Here is a 16,149-nt window from a genome sequence, read left to right as displayed (position 1 = left end):
AATCAATTTCATGAAGTTGAACTGACTCAAGCTGTAAGTATTGTGAAGTCAACTGAACCAAAGCCGTTTACCAAAGTACTTCTGACATCTATTGATCTTCTTCCCCAACTTCTCTACATCTGATGGTTACGCTGGAGTATTCTCTTAATAAGGGAAACCTAATGGAAACCTTCATACCATAGGTTCTGCAAACTCATCAAAGAGTATGTAACTTTTTGAACCGAGCATGGCCTGTGAATGGATAAGGATCACTATCAGCACATGTTCTTAAAAGTAACTAAAGCTAATAGGCTTATTTTGTTCTTTCTTCCAGCCCACTAGTTAAAAGACTTGGGTGTTGTACATCATCAATAACCCACAATGATTCAGTTCTAACAACAAAATAAAACATATTGTATAAAGCAAGGAAAGAAGCAACCAAAAACGAAGGAGAAATTTCCCAACGGTGAGAACAATTAACCAGGCTTGCCTTCAGCAGTTATGGGTGCCCCATCTCTGTAAGTTTTTAAGAAAAGACTGGACAGCCACTTGTCTGAAATGGTATAGGGTCCCCTGCTCAAGCAGGGGATTGGACAAGGTCCCTTCCGACTCTGTCATTCTATGTTATTATTTTTTTAAAAAAAATTGTCCCAGCCCCTTTACATCATAGCCCTGGAATATGATTCAGAGATGTATTTAAATCTCACACCTACAAAGACTGGGCACTCCTTACATAAATAGAAAGTTTGGTACACAGAAGGTTTTACAGCTTCAACTGAACATACACACATACACATACACACTTCTCTAATATGTTCATGTACTAACATAAGCTTTTTATTTTAAGCATGCAAAACCAAAATAATCCTAAACGAGCCGGGTAAAATAATTCATGGGTTATTTTATAAATAATAATTATTTATAAATTATATAAATTATATTAAAATTAATTTCTGGAAATAGCCAGTAGCTTTCTTTTTCTGTTTTTGACCATATAGCTCTATCCTATATTTTAAACTACTAATCATTAGTTGAGGATGGGCTTTCAATTATGACAAATCACTGTTCATACAGTTAGGTGTTTTTTTAAAGATAAAGTATAAAATACATCAATTATGTTATATGTTTATAAACAACTTTCATGGTTTTGTTTTTGTTTTTTGCTTTATGAAACAACAGTGCTATAGCACACATTTTAAACAACCAATTGGTTAAGTATGGTTCTCAATTACAGCAAATTGCTGTTAACTCATTGTTAGGTGATTAAGTATCTTTTCAGCATCTCTGCGACAACCACCAAATATTTCCTAGAGACTTTGCAGGAAGCCTATAACTACTACCAACTGCTACCCACTGATTTCATAACAAAGTTCTGCATTTTATGATTTTGTGAAAATTCCAACAGTAAGAAACATATTTGCTTCCTGAGAGCTGCAACTGGCTTTCTGATTAATACAGGTGCCATTCCTCTGGTAGCTGATAAAATAATAGATCTCTTTGTTCTTCCACTGTATGGGCACTAAGTTATTAGGCCATGCTTAAATGATGGATAATATCGGTTTATTATGCCTGCTATTTTTTAAAAAAATGGGTTATAACTACTGTTGCAAAAGATTGCGGATGAGGATGAATTATGCATGTAATTATAAAAATGCAAATGAAAGTTTGTCTTCTTCCAATCCTTGCTTTTGATCTTTCCTTGATCTAGATCCTGTTAAATCAATATAATTAAATTTATTTTAATTATTTTATTCAATTTTGATGCCGCCCAACTCAAACTGACTCTGAGTGGCTGACTACAATAAGATAACAACAAACCCAGAAAATTAACCATAACGAGTACAAAAATCACTACAAGAGAATCAGAAGATGGCAATCCAACCATGAAGCAAACATCACAAAGGAGCCCAATCCACTGTAACCCAAGGGCAGGGTAAATATTATCATCAAAAGGGGAAATCGCCAGGGCTCGTTGCCTTGGAAGAGTGAGGAAGATTCTCAGGCATGACTCACACCCTGGACGGTATCTCTTTACTCTCCTACCATCCGGTAGGAGATATAGGAATATAGCCAGCCGTACCAACAGGCTGAAAAATAGCTTTTACCCGTGGGCTGTTAGGCTTTTAAATGGGACATAATCTTATGCAGAATTGACTTGGGAGGCCGGTGTGTGGTGTAGTTGGTTCACATAGTGTAGTGGGATGGAGGGTTTGTTGTCACTGTGTATTGGGGGGAGAGAGCACGGGGGAGGCTCAGCTAATCTCAATGTACACATGTTGTACTTTGACAATAAAGGTTTATTATATTAAATGTATGTATCTCTTGGGGGATCTCATTCCAGAAGGCAAGTGCCACTACAGGGGTAGAGTTCTTCCTAAATTGCAAAAATTAATCCCACTCTGCTGGATTGTACTGGATGGGCAGAAACCATGGCAGTTTTAATACAGTATATGGATAATGCATATAAATATATTAAATACATTATTACTCTGTATTATATGCACCTGCTAATTGCCTTGTCACTCAAAAGGCTAATATTTTTTTTTGGAAGGCAAGAATGGACAATGTGGCATTTTCCTCCTGTCACAAATATAAAATGCATTTTTCTGCTGCAATTTTGAAATATTCTTTTTTTCTCCTTATATCCTTATATCCTCCAGAATTCTCCTGCCCATTTTTATTTATTGCCTACTTTAGAGAGGGAGGAAAATGCCCCACAAATGAATCAAGAATTTGCTTTACCAGTAGTGCTATAACCAGTCAAAGGTTATATTGTTGTTGTTGTTAGTTGCGAAGTCGTGTCCGACCCATCGCGACCCTATGGTTAAATAGTGATACCTTATAAATAGTAGATTGTTAGGGGGCAGGATAGCTCACTGGTTAAAGACACTGAGCTTATCACCTAGAACACTGGTAGCCTGAGTTCAAGACCCTGAATGCCACACAAAGGGGTGAGCTTCCCTTACTTGCCTCTGCTCCTGTCTGCCTAGCAGTTTGAAAGCAAGCAAGTAAAAGCAAGTAAATAAATAGGTACCACTTCGGTGGGAAGGTAACTGTGTTCTGTGCACCTTTGGCATATAGGCATGCTGGCCACATGATCACAGAAGTGTCTTCAGACAATGCTAGCTCCCTTGGTTAAGAAACGGAGAAGCCTAGAAAGGGGAAACCTTTATTTTTACCTTTATTAGGTTGTTAGTTTGAAATCTGGTAAAAATGTATAGTATATATATATGTGTGTGTTTTTTTAATTAGTATCTCTTTTTCCTGGGGGAATCTACTTTTCCCCTGGGCTTTTCCACTGGAAAAAGAGAGAAGAAAAGTTGTGAAACAACAGTCAGCAGAGATAACTACTGTGTGAATTAGAGCAACTAGTGGTCCATCTGATAGGGGAACTTTCTATGATTGTCTCAGTTAAAGCATGGGAATATATTGCTTTTACAGGAAAGGCAATCTCAAAGTATATTCTACACTGAGCATGTAGTCCTTGACTTACAACAGTTTGTTTAGTGACCATTTTAAGTTACAACAGCACTGAAAAATGTGACGACCATTTTTCACACTTGTGACTGTTGCACCATCCCCATGGTCAGGTGATAAAAATTCAGACCCTTGGCAACTGATACATATTTATGATGGATGCAGTGTCCTGGGATCATGTGATTACCTGATGAGCAAAGTCAACGGGGAAAGCCAGATTCACTTAACAACTGTGTTGCTAATTTAACAACTGCAGTGATTCACTTAACAACTGTGTCAAGAAACAACATAAAATGAGGAAAAAAATCACTATCTCACTTAGCAACATAAATTTTGGGTTCAGTTGTGGTTGGAAGTAGAGGACTACCTGTATTTCACTGAACTTTTTAATGAGCCCATATAGGAAGGATGGAGAAAGCAACCCCTATCTCTTTCAAGAGCCTCCCCAACACAACAGAAAGATTTTTTCTTTTTGTATTGAAGTAGGAAATAAATGAGGTGTTCAATTTTGCTCGTGACAAGCAAATCAACAATTTAAAAATAGAAGCACCCCAAATGTCCTCTAAACCCACGTGCTTATATATCCTCATCGACTCTGTGGCTCTCTCATTAGTCTGTTAACTCCAAAGGGTGCACAGCCCTCGACCCCCAAAAGGTCACTTGTTTCTGCCATACAACAAACAATTCTTTAATCATAAATACTATCAAGCAGCTGGCTTTCTTTGGTAACATCTTAGTTCACCAAGTATCTAAATCATTTTTTTATTAATCTATACACACATACACATGAACACATACATCAGTTCACAAGCACACTTCACTGAATATCTGACTGATACAAAGAGCAATAGAACACAATTTCTTGAAAACAGTACATGTTGCTACTTTTTCCTCTAAATCATAAAGTCTTTGTAATAAGACCAGCCACCAGGGAAGAAACCACATGCATGATCTCCCTTTACAAATTTGTAGAGGCGCTGAATTGGAGAAAATCTGGGGTAGCTGGATTTCACAACTAGATGGGCAGGAGCTGAAAGTTGGAAAAAGTGTTTGAAACATAATTTCAAACATTTTAGTATTCCTTATGAAATGAAAAGTTGATTTGTAGGCAGCAATATTTTTGCATTTGTGAAACTGTATCTCCAGGTTGAAACTATCAAAATCAAATGCAGTGTACGTATATGTATATGTATACACACACACACACACACACATATGTGTGTGTGTGTTTGTGTGTGTGTGTGTGTGTGTATACATATACATATACGTATACTGCACTTGATTTTGATAGTTTCAACAGTGTTCAAGATGAATATGTCTGACACTCCTACATGCTATTTACAATGCCTTACTTTTCCAAATATGAAAAACTGACATTTTTGCTATCAACATACCGTATTTTCTGGCGTATAAGACTACTGGGCGTATAAGACGACCCCCGACTTTTGAGAAGATTTTCAAGATTTTCCGTCTTATACGCCGAAAAATGCTTACATGCCAGTTGCCAAGTGTCCGACACAAGCCCGATTCAGACCCGTCTGATGCAGATGGTGCAAAGCCCTGCCGGTTGCTGCCCGACGCCAGACGGCTCCGCCGGTGCTGCCTCCGCCGGTGCCGCCTCAAGAGGAAAGGGTGTGAGGTGCCTGCCACAGCTCCCCGAGCACTCCTTAGCAGCCGGGGAGCGCGCGTGTGTGCAGGACTGCCCTGCCGGCTCCCGCCCGACACCAGACGGCTCCGCCGATACCGCCTCAAGAGGGAAGGGCATGAGGCACCTGCCATGGCTCCCCGAGGACTCCTTAGCAGCCGGGGAGCACGCGCGTGCGCAGGACTGCCCTGCCGGCTCCCGCCCGACGCCAGCCTGCCCTGCTTCCTCCACAGTGAGAGGGGAGGGTGTGCCTTCCCAGGCTCGTCGACTTGCAGCCAAGCCGGAGCCGGAAGGGGCTTTTCCTTCCACCCACCCTTTGGAATAAACGCAAGAGCTCCTGGGGTCTGGCGTTTGCAAGGGGGAGGGGAAGGGGCTTAGAGGCTCTTGGGGGTGGGAAGGGAGAGTCACGTTGGAGGGGGGACTGGACTATGGAGGCTTGAAGTTGCTTTGCAAGAACGGGGGCGCTCGATTGATTTATGTACTATTTTCTGGCGTATAAGAGGACTGGGCATATAAGACGACCCCCCAACCTTTGAGAAGATTTTCATGTGTTAAAAAGTCATCTTATACACCAGAAAATACGGTAGTTAAATAATTTAGGTTTCGACCCTACAACATTAACACTATCCATAGGTTTTACTTTATGAATGAATGAACCTTTATTATCAAAGTACAACATGTGTACAGTGAGATTGGCTGAGCCTCCCTTTGTGCCCCCCCCACAACTCACAGTGACAACAAACCCACCATCTTGTTACACCATGTGAGCTAATTGCACAACACACCGGCCTCACAAGTCAATCATACATAGAGTTATTTCCCATTCAGGGGCCTGACAGCCCATGGATAGAAGCTGTTATTCAGCCTGTTGGTACGAGTGTTTCTACACAAACTCTTTGCTTATAACAAGCGCTATCCAGCAGCTTTAAATAAATTACTTAAACATTTTATTTCTATCAAGTGAAGGTCAATTCCATTCATTATCCAGACTTTTTAATAAACAAAAAATGAATAATGAAGGTAGAAACAATATAACTTCAAAAATAACTTCATTATAGCAAAACCAGAATTCTATCCAATCTAATAAAAACCCTATTATTCAAACTACTTTAATCAGTGATGTTCATCGCATTTTAATTTCCAGTTCTTTCATAAATACTTTCTGCCACTTTCTCCATTTCTATTATATATGAACATTGATTCTGTCATTCACAAACTATAGTGAACAGTGTCTAACCCAGGGGTCGGCAACCTGAAAAAGGAAAAGAGCCACTGGGAACCGGTTCCATCACACACACAAAAAAGTGGGAGCCGCGTGCGTGCGTCCATGCACGCGCATGCACAAAAAACGGTTTGCGCATGCGCAAAACATTTTTTCTTGCGCATGCGCAGACGCGCACGGTTGCCATTTTTTTTAATGTATGATGGAACGGGCTGCGGCAGCTTTCCTAACAAGCGGTGCCACTGCCCGTTCCAAGAGGTGCGTGCGCACCTCTCTGAACGAGTGGAGGTGCGCGCGCACCTCTCCAAACCTTTGGAGAGGTGCACGTGCACCTCCGCGCGAACGGGCAGCGGCACCGCTTGTTGGGAAAGTAAAACTTTCTTTTAAAACTTCTGTTAAAGTTGATAAAGCTTATTCATTAATATTAAAGAACACCACTAAAGGCAATAGTTCTCCATTAAACAACCCACTGTGAAAGCACAACAGCAATTTCCTGCCAAAAGCTTGAGTCCGCTGACAAATTTACAACTGATGACAACATCATTGCATAATAAAAACTCTGCCCAACCTAGCAAATTAATTTAATTTAATTGAGTTAAATTAAAATATTATCTGAAGTCAAATCTATATTCTATTACTTTTACAGAAAAGTGTGTAAAATATTCTTTTATCAAAATGCTGACTTGAGAAAATGTAATGCATACAAGCATGAAGATACCAAGATTGAGAAGGAGAAGAGTGGTTGCGGGACTGAACAATTCAAAGGCACAAGTCAGTTCTGATGAATATGCCATCTCTTGTGGAAGGAATTTCAAATATGTTTAATTCCAAAAACCATACTATAAGCATCAGAAAGATCAATTTATTTAGCTTCCCTCTGGGAAAATCCATTACAGATTATAAGGAAAGATGCATGGGGCAGCTGTAGCTTATTAACTTTCTAATGTTTCCTTGGTGTAACTTCCCAGACCAAACTAAATGGAAAATTATAATAAATTTAAACTTTGTGACTTGTTCACTCACTCGTGTGATTGGAGAAGATGTGTGAGGCTCTAAATGCAGCATTAAATTGTCATTACTTTTGTGTGTACATCTGTGTGTGCAGCAACCAAGCAAGTCTATGTTTAATAAAAAAAACATTGCTTGCTCTCAATTACTCTCATGTTTGAAATATACTCTGCATATTTTACATTATATACTCACATTACTGCAAAGGATCGTTGTACATGTGACATGACACTTAAAATACTTGGGTCTCAGGAAACCAATTACAGTATTATAGTCTAAATGTGTAATTTACATAACTAACTACTGAAACTACTGAAATGTATCCCCATGTGAATATCTATAGAACTATGGCTTAAATTTCTCTGAGAAGATAGGTATAAAAGATGTACTTTTAGTCTATTTCAGTGTTTCTCAATCTTAACCACTTTAAGACAGGTGGACTTCTACTCCAGCTTTACCACCAGCTTATCAAGTGTATAGGAGATGAGGGCTTGGTAGCACAAGGAAACGACAGCCAGTGACTTAATAGCCAGGCATCAACATCCCAATCAAATACTAAAAAGCCATACACCAGGCACCATATAAATACCACACAGAGAATAGCCCAAAGCACACAATCTGCCTGAGGATAGGCTCTAGCATGAATCCAGCTTGGAAGACTAAACCTCTGGTTCTGGCGACCGACCCAGATTGGATCCTGAAACATTATCCTGCCACATTACATATATCTGCCTTTATCCCTGAATTTCCCTGCCACCCAACTTAACATGGCTAAGGTTGAGAAATACTGGTCTATTCTATATTGGCATGAGGTTTCCTAGCTATCTCTCATACAAATACTATTCAAGGCTAACCCTACTTAGCTTTCTAAATTGCCATAAATGGCTAGATATTGCTACCTTTGGATCCATCCCATGGTGTCCAGCAGGAATGTCCACATGTGCAAAATATCAAGGTGGCTGCGGTTCAAGGTCCACTTTTTTTTTTTGCAAGTATTGTATGTGTCTAGGTTTTCTGGTAGGAATGCATTAGCACATCTACCGGCTCTTACCGTGGCTTCCTGTTCACCCACATTGAACATTAGGAGGAGAAATGCTTCTGCTTTAGATAACATTGCTAATTTGCAATCAAAGAGATAAGTGACAGCTTACTGCTTCCCCATCACAGCAGCCACTGGCAATTCAGACTCATGGAGCCTGCTGTGCTTACAAACTCCTTTTTGACTTGCTGATGGGATTGACAAGGGACAGTAGGGGCCATCTGACTCCTTGAGAGCAACAAAAAAGAGCACAGCATGGGTTTAATTTCTTCTTTGTAAGAACAGTCAGCAAATTGGGGGAAAGACAAAATATTCCTCTGAGTCTGAAATTGCTGCTGGAACTACCTAAACTATAAATTGAATAATAGCGATGCAGTGTATGAAAGATCTCGTGGGTTGCCTAATCTCAGCCATTAAGGAGGATGAGTCAGAGTTGTTCACTAGTTCGTCTGCTATTTTGTTCCAAGCCATCCACCATTATCGTCAATAACAGAAGCATTTCATGTGCGCCTTGTCTTCTCGCCCCAATGATACATATAATTAAATTTCAGTAAAAGGCTGGTTGTAGCAAATTTCTTTAGCAGCCAAATAGAGCAGTAATCCTGGCATGTAAACAGGCAATGCCTTGCAGCTCAACTTGCCCCATTCTTTCTGTAATGGTGAAGCTGTACTAAAACAGCACCTGTTGAATTTCTTTCCAGTGTGTGGTTGCTAATGGACAATAAAATGTCAAGAAAAGAGGAGGCAACTGAGTTGCAAAGCAGAGTCATTTCTGAGCCAAATGGCATTTCAATGGCACCCTCACGGGTGTGCACACACAAATGCATACACACACACACACACACACACATACACTTGCATGCTACATACCATGCAGGGTTAACACCCACCAGCATCACCATTTTCAGAGCAATTCTTTTGTGCAAATTCCATTTTTCAATTGATGTTGCCAGGCAAATTATACCAGTCAAGAGCAGATGAAAATCTCTAAAATAAGCAGATGCCACCTAAAAAATCAAAATGTGTCTCATTAGCTAAGTGCATGCTTTTAAATTTTTGATATTCAATACACAAAACATGACTCCAGAAGTTGGTAGAGGACAGGAAGGCCTGGAGGAACATTGTCCATAGGGTCGCGATGGGTCGGACACGACTTTGCAGGTAACAACAACAACAACACAAAACACATCGGCTCCTCTGGAATAAAAACAGTTTTTAAAACAAAAAAATATGAAGCAGTTTCAGAGGAAAAAAAATGATGCAGGCTAGTGGCAACAGTGCCCATCATCTGATGGAAGTATGAGATAAATAAAATAAACTGAGCTAATGAGAATTAGGGAATTGTAAGATAAATTTAGATTATGAATGTAGGAAGTCATTTTCATTCACTTCTTAGTATCTTAGTTGTCTAAGTGATCTCAGTCTCATTCTATGACTCAGTTCATGAAAAGTGATTTTGTTTTTAGCATCATAAGCAAGTGCCATCATAGTGCAACCTGCTCAGTCATCTTTCAGTGTTCCTGCAGTTTTCCTGGCTAGTTTTTTAGAATTGGTTTGTCACTGCCTTGAGAGAGACCATGTGGCTCAAGGTCACCCAGCAGTTTCATGCCTAAAGTGGGATTAGAACTCACAGTTTGGTGGTTTTTAGCCTGGTATTAATAACCATTGTACCAGACCAGCTCTATTCTTAAATTTCTGCATCACAATCATCTCTAATGCAGAAATAAATGCAAGTCAGGATGATTTCAAGATGTGCTCTAAGTCAGAGGTCTCCAACTTTTGGGGCACCAGGAACTGGTTATGTGGGAAGAGGTTTTTCCACAGACTGAAGGGGATGTGGTGTTGTGTGCTGCCTGCATCCCGCGGATCGGGCTTTGCTTTGCGGTGCTTGGGGATTGACGACCTCTGCTGTAAGTGAACTCAAGGCATTTTACTAGGATTATTTAATTGGTTCCACAAATAGCAACTAGATTGCAGCAAAGAATTAGAGTTGTGTATCTTTGTTGGCCCTAGTGGTGGTCTTGATTATTGCAGCTTAATTCTTATACCCCTCCTTTTAGCATTTGGCACATTATAAACCAGGCATATCAAACTGCCAGCCTGCGGACCAGATGCATCATACTGAAACCGCGCCCACCCCATTGCTGGCAATGAGAAAAAAGTCACGATACGTCGCGTAACGTCACATGATGTCGCGAGTTTGACATGCCTGTTATAAACCAACATCTGATCAAAGAGAGTACATGCATTGTAATCTTTGAAATATAAATTTGCTGAAGTAACAGTAGAGAAAAAGAAACAAACAGAAGAGATATACCTTTTTTGAAGACAATATTCCAAACAGTGGAAACATTAAAGCAGGAATTAATGCGGAAACAGCCAGAGGCAAAGCTTCTGTAAGCCAGAAGATACCAACCACAAACAATGTGTATGCACATTCTGCTTCCTAGAAAAAAAATAATTTAAAACAAATTAGATTTATATTAGACAATAATTGTAGTCAAATGACAAAATCCAAAGAACCAAAGAGAAAAATGCAATTCCAAATATATAGTTGTACACCAAAGTTTAGACACCTGGTCAAATTGCAGGTTTCAATGAATCCTTCAGTAAACAAAAGCTGACCAACCTCAACATACAAAAGTTAACCATGATAACCTTCTACCAATTTGAATCCATACGGAAGTTTCGTGTTATCATACTGAAAGGGAATACCATTTATTTGGACTAAAATCAAGTGATTTCATGGCAACACTATTCTGCTGGCAGAAATGCACTCATCTGGGCAGTTAGTTTGATAACTATATAGAAGTGATTTTAAAAAGTATTGTGCTAATCGCAGTTTTCAATCTGTAGGCCAATTGTCCTTGTTTTGCTTTCAAATATACTGTATAAGATTTGTATTCTGGGGATGTGCCTCCATGGAGTTATTTCTTTTGCTTAAGCTTTGTCCTCAAAATAAACAAACAAAAATAAATGCCCTAGGACCCAAGCCTTTTTGAAGACATTCTCATATACTTCCCATCTGCATATTTGGACTGAGATTTGCCATATAAGATTGGTGATCCGGATATGAATAAAACAAGTCTCCTAAATGGGATTAAGTATATGTTTCTTCATGTTTGTTGTTTCTTCTAAAAACCTCGGGGGGGGGGGGGGAATCCATAAGACAGTCTCCAAGGATCTATGTGATATATATGTCACAGGGACCCTAAGATCCACTCTTAATGATGGAACATTTTTGTCTGCCTTTCCACATCCTTAGTCCTCTGCAACAGATTGTGTCCCAGAGTGGAGATTAAAAACAGGAAACCACTACTTGTTACCAGCTTTCAGTAAAATTGTAAAGAAATCTTCAAGAAACCAAACCAAAGAAAAATCTATACATATTAAAGCTTTTGCAGCCAGTTTTTTCCCCCTCTACCACATGAAGGATGCCTTAAACTATTCTTGTGCTCGTATGTTAGAGAAGAAAGATTAGCCGGAAAGATTAGTCATTTCAATAACAGATTGAGCATAGTTTCTTCTCTTTGCCTGAAACTAAATTATCCATCTCTTAGGCACAGCTACATTTCAATAAGATGATAAACAAGAGAAATTTATTCTTCTATATTTTATTGTTGAAAAGGCAGTAATAAAATCTCATTTTTATAACACTTCTATTTTTACAGAATTATATTCTAAAAAGAAAATACAACAATAAATATAATCACTATGGATCTAGACTGTGCAGTGGGAGGCTACCTGTCTACATATTTAGCACATATTTCCCAAACAATGATTAATTTCTTAAGATGCCATCCAAAATTTTACTGCATAGTTTTAACTACTTATGATTTAGGATTACTAAGAATCAGAGCTCTGGTACCAAACTTTAACATACTTAAAAGTTGCAAAGGATTGATTTTTAGATAATTTTAGAAAGACCAGTGTCAAATCATACTGAGAGATGACTATTACAGCTACGTACATGGATACGGAAACTTTCAACTGAGATGGGGATATATGCATTTAAATTGAAAATTTTCAAATGTAAATGTAGGGCTACTAGTTCTGGGATTTAAAAAATCTGGATGGCCCCTAGATAGTAGAAGTTATCAAACTTTATTTTTCCTGCCAGGAATTTTTCAGCTTACATCTGGCAAATTTATGAACACTTATTTAAGTTTGCATGTTTGAATTAATACATTAAACATAACTGTTTTTGCATTTTGTATGGCATAAGCATTTAGAATGCTAACTCACCTAAATGAAAAGTTTAGTCAAAAAAACATAAATTTGTAAAAATAATGTAATAATTCTCACATTGGTCAAAGATATTTGTAAATATTATGTATGTTAGAGACATAATACATATACAAACATGGATGCTTAAAGAAATAGGCATCAAAATACATGAATATTTTTACTGCAAACTTTTTAAAAAATTCAAAGGAAATACCGGTAATCTGAACTTGATGAAGCTATACAAGCTGAAAAACTAAGAAAAATTAAGGATGATAGCTCCTAGGTCACAACTCAATATGTCATAAGATTCTTTACTGCTATGTGTACCATTCATAGTACCATATCACATTTCCCATGTTTCATAACTTAACATACACAACTATATTATGGCTATATAAATGATATCACCTTCCATAAATATACAACGACTCTGCTTCACACACACCAGTTTCATATATCAGCATAGGTTTCTCTGTCAGATATACTGCTCTATGTATCCATCACATCCATCTATATAGATAGTCCTTAACTTATAACAATTAGTTTAGTGGCCATTCAAAGTTACAACAGCACTGAAGAAAGTGATTTATGACCGTTTTTCACACTTACAACCATTATAGCATCCCCAGGGTCAAAATTTCGGCACTTGGCATCTGTTTCATATTTATGACAGTTCCTGGGATCATGACCAGAACCTTTTGCAGCCTTCTGACAAGCACTCAATGGGGAAGCCAGATTCACTTAACAACCATGTTACTAACTTAACAGTTGCAGTTATTCACTTGACAACTGTGACAAGAAAGGTCATAAAATGGGGCAAAACTGTCTCACTTAGCAATAGAAATTTTAGGCTCAATTTTGATTGTAAATTGAGGACTACCTGTATATCCAAACAGACATCTATATGCCTAAAGGATTGTGCATTGGATATACTGTTATGGCTGCATGGCAAACCCATTTTATTATATAAAAGACACAAGAGAAAAGAACATTGCATGAATGTGATAGATTCACCTTTCCATCTTCAAAGTCTATTTTTATTTGTTCTCAGAATAACTTCTCTGAAAATTCTGTTATGACTAATTATGATGGGAAGAAAATCAGCATTAGGGGAGATTTATTTCCCTCCTTTAGCACTTAAAGGAACTGTGCAGTACTGTGAAAATATACTGTATAGACATAAAGTTGGAGGAAAGAGTATAGCTAATAAGACTGTGACAGTCATTGACCAGGATGAGAGTTGACAGCTGCTCAAAAATAAAGTTTCGTTGTAGAATTTCATGGAGTCAAAAATTCACTCATTAACATTATTAACATCTGACAAGTGCCTTGATTACATTGCTAGATAAAAAGCCACACTTGTCCAGTTAACAAGCTGCTGTTTTCTGCTTAGTTTAACCTTCTGTCACCAGAAGATGTTGCATACATATGCAACCTTTTTTCTAAATGCCTCGACTGCATTCTTGGCAACTGCATCCTCTGTTATTACCATGGTCCTCATGTATCAGCCACTGATGCACACAGAACATAGAGGGTATTGATTAATTAATATGGAAAGCATCTAATGCATTTAAAAAAGAACCCAATACCTGCCGAATTCCATCTACCAGCAGCCTCCATACAATGCCCCATAGATGTGACACTTCGTTTTGAAATCAAAACAAATGGAAGGCAGTTTAAAATATCAAAAAGAGGGAAAGGCTGCTGAGAAAACTCTCCAGAGAACAGGTATGTAGGAGAAGCATGAAGCAAATGCTGCTGTTTCAAAGGAAAATAAAAAATGGTCCAAGAAAGAACATTTGAAGCTTACATGTAACCCCAGGGAAGGTCATAGGGCCTATCTGATATTTTTTTTGTGTGAATATAAATATTACAAACTAGAATTTAACCAGCTCAGATTCATGAAAATGTCTTCTTTGGGAAAGAAGGGTTTGTATGGTATTCCTCTGCCATACTTTTAAATTTCTGCCTTCTTTGAATGTGGAAACTAGGAATCGGGGTTGGGGATACCCCTGGAATATATGATAGCAATTGTAAAAATGATTTTCATCTCTTTATTTCATTTTATTAAGACAGGATTAATGACATTCCTGCTGAATTTTATATTTTCAAAACCCTCTGTAAGTTTTTTCAGTCCTGTTGCCTTAGCTGTAGTTTGAAACTTCCTTAGATCTTAGTATTTTCTATCCACAACTTAAACATGTCACAACTAAACATGTTTTAGGTTTGTGACAAGGCTCACCCAGCACAGTAAGTCAAGGTTTACTTTAACCATGCTTTATTATTTAAACAAAAATTGAGTAGGTTTCTACAAAAACTTGAGTCACAAGCCATGATTTACAAACTATATTGGCTTCAAATACCAACATACTAAACCATAAAGATATAAGTAAGTTGAGTCATGCTTTGATGATGTAAGAAACCAATACACAGTGCCAACATCGGTTTTATTTCTTCCTGACTTCATTTCCCATCTCTTCTCAACTGTTTTACCATTCTGAAGAACTCAAAAGTTTACATGTTTTCTTTGTTGGCTTAAGAAAGATATTGCCCTTACATAGATTTTAGCATTTTTATCATTATTATTGTTGTTTTTAGAGCCTAGTGAATATCCAATGATGAGCACAAGGAACAAATGAGCAGTAAACCCAATTCATAGTCTCTAGGATTTTGTGAGGGGCTGTGATTTCAAAAGATATGAAATACTTTGATTGATGGCTTCTCGTTTTATCCTTCTTGGTTTATTCTTAATCACATTAAGAAAAATCAGAAAAAGAGGCTTGATCATTTTCATCTCACATACATTATAATGTTGTACAGAATTTCATTCTGAGATCAGTAGGGCATAAAATATTGCAAGTCAGTGATATAGCCAGGTAAAACAATTTAACATCAATATACAACCCAGCCTTTCCCAATCAATGCAACTCGGTATGCTGGCCACCTCAGGTGCAGTCAAGCATATCTAAACAGCTCCAAGCTGAAAAAGCTCTGCAGTTCTCACTTACTTTGGTCCTGATGATGAGAGGTAATGGAAGCAGGAGAAGGAGAGTAAAAATAATGAGAAAAAATCGGCGGTAGACCAAGAGTTCTCTGATTGTCTTCATTGTCCTGGGTTGGTGACTTAGCTTTTCTGTAGAAAAATAATAAAAAAGAGAATTGATTGAGCTTTAAATAGATGTATCTGATTAATATTTCTCTAAACTGTCACCTTTAGTCATTGCAACAGAGCTTTGGTCAAGCCAAGTTAAAAATAAATCTTGTTCTTTATTGTTATAGTGTTTACATTAACACATGAGATAAGACATACATTCTCCAGTGAAGACTCTGCATTTGTTCTAACATAAAACAGTTCCTAGCCATATGATTCTGATTTAATCAAGATTTTCTCTACATTAGAATGAGTCTGAGAAGCTTCTTCATTCAATACTTTAACCAACTTTGAAGAGTGACTGTTCTGATGCAGGGGTTTTACTTGCAGCAGTTTAAACCTAGCAATCCAATTATTCTAAGCATTTATTTTTGTGTTTACCACTGTTTTAATCTCAGCTT

General features: G+C 38.0%; 1 protein-coding gene across 1 annotated transcript in view; it reads right to left on the bottom strand.

The window, feature by feature from the left end:
• SLC13A1 (solute carrier family 13 member 1) overlaps nucleotides 1-15,704 on the bottom strand; it is a gene marked incomplete at both ends in the record, with an annotated part of 37,461 nt that extends 21,757 nt beyond the window's left edge. The window contains 3 exons of the mRNA XM_081330330.1: nucleotides 9,241-9,377; nucleotides 10,688-10,816; nucleotides 15,606-15,704. Of these exons, the coding sequence (XP_081186456.1) occupies nucleotides 9,241-9,377; nucleotides 10,688-10,816; nucleotides 15,606-15,704 (365 nt within the window). The remainder of the gene's footprint in view (nucleotides 1-9,240; nucleotides 9,378-10,687; nucleotides 10,817-15,605) is intronic.
• Between the last annotated feature and the right edge of the window lie 445 nt (nucleotides 15,705-16,149).

The sequence above is a fragment of the Vipera berus genome, assembly GCF_964194415.1.
Source record: "Vipera berus genome assembly, chromosome: 6".
Classification (NCBI taxonomy): domain Eukaryota; kingdom Metazoa; phylum Chordata; class Lepidosauria; order Squamata; family Viperidae; genus Vipera; species Vipera berus.
This window is presented reverse-complemented; position numbering and strand designations above follow the sequence as displayed.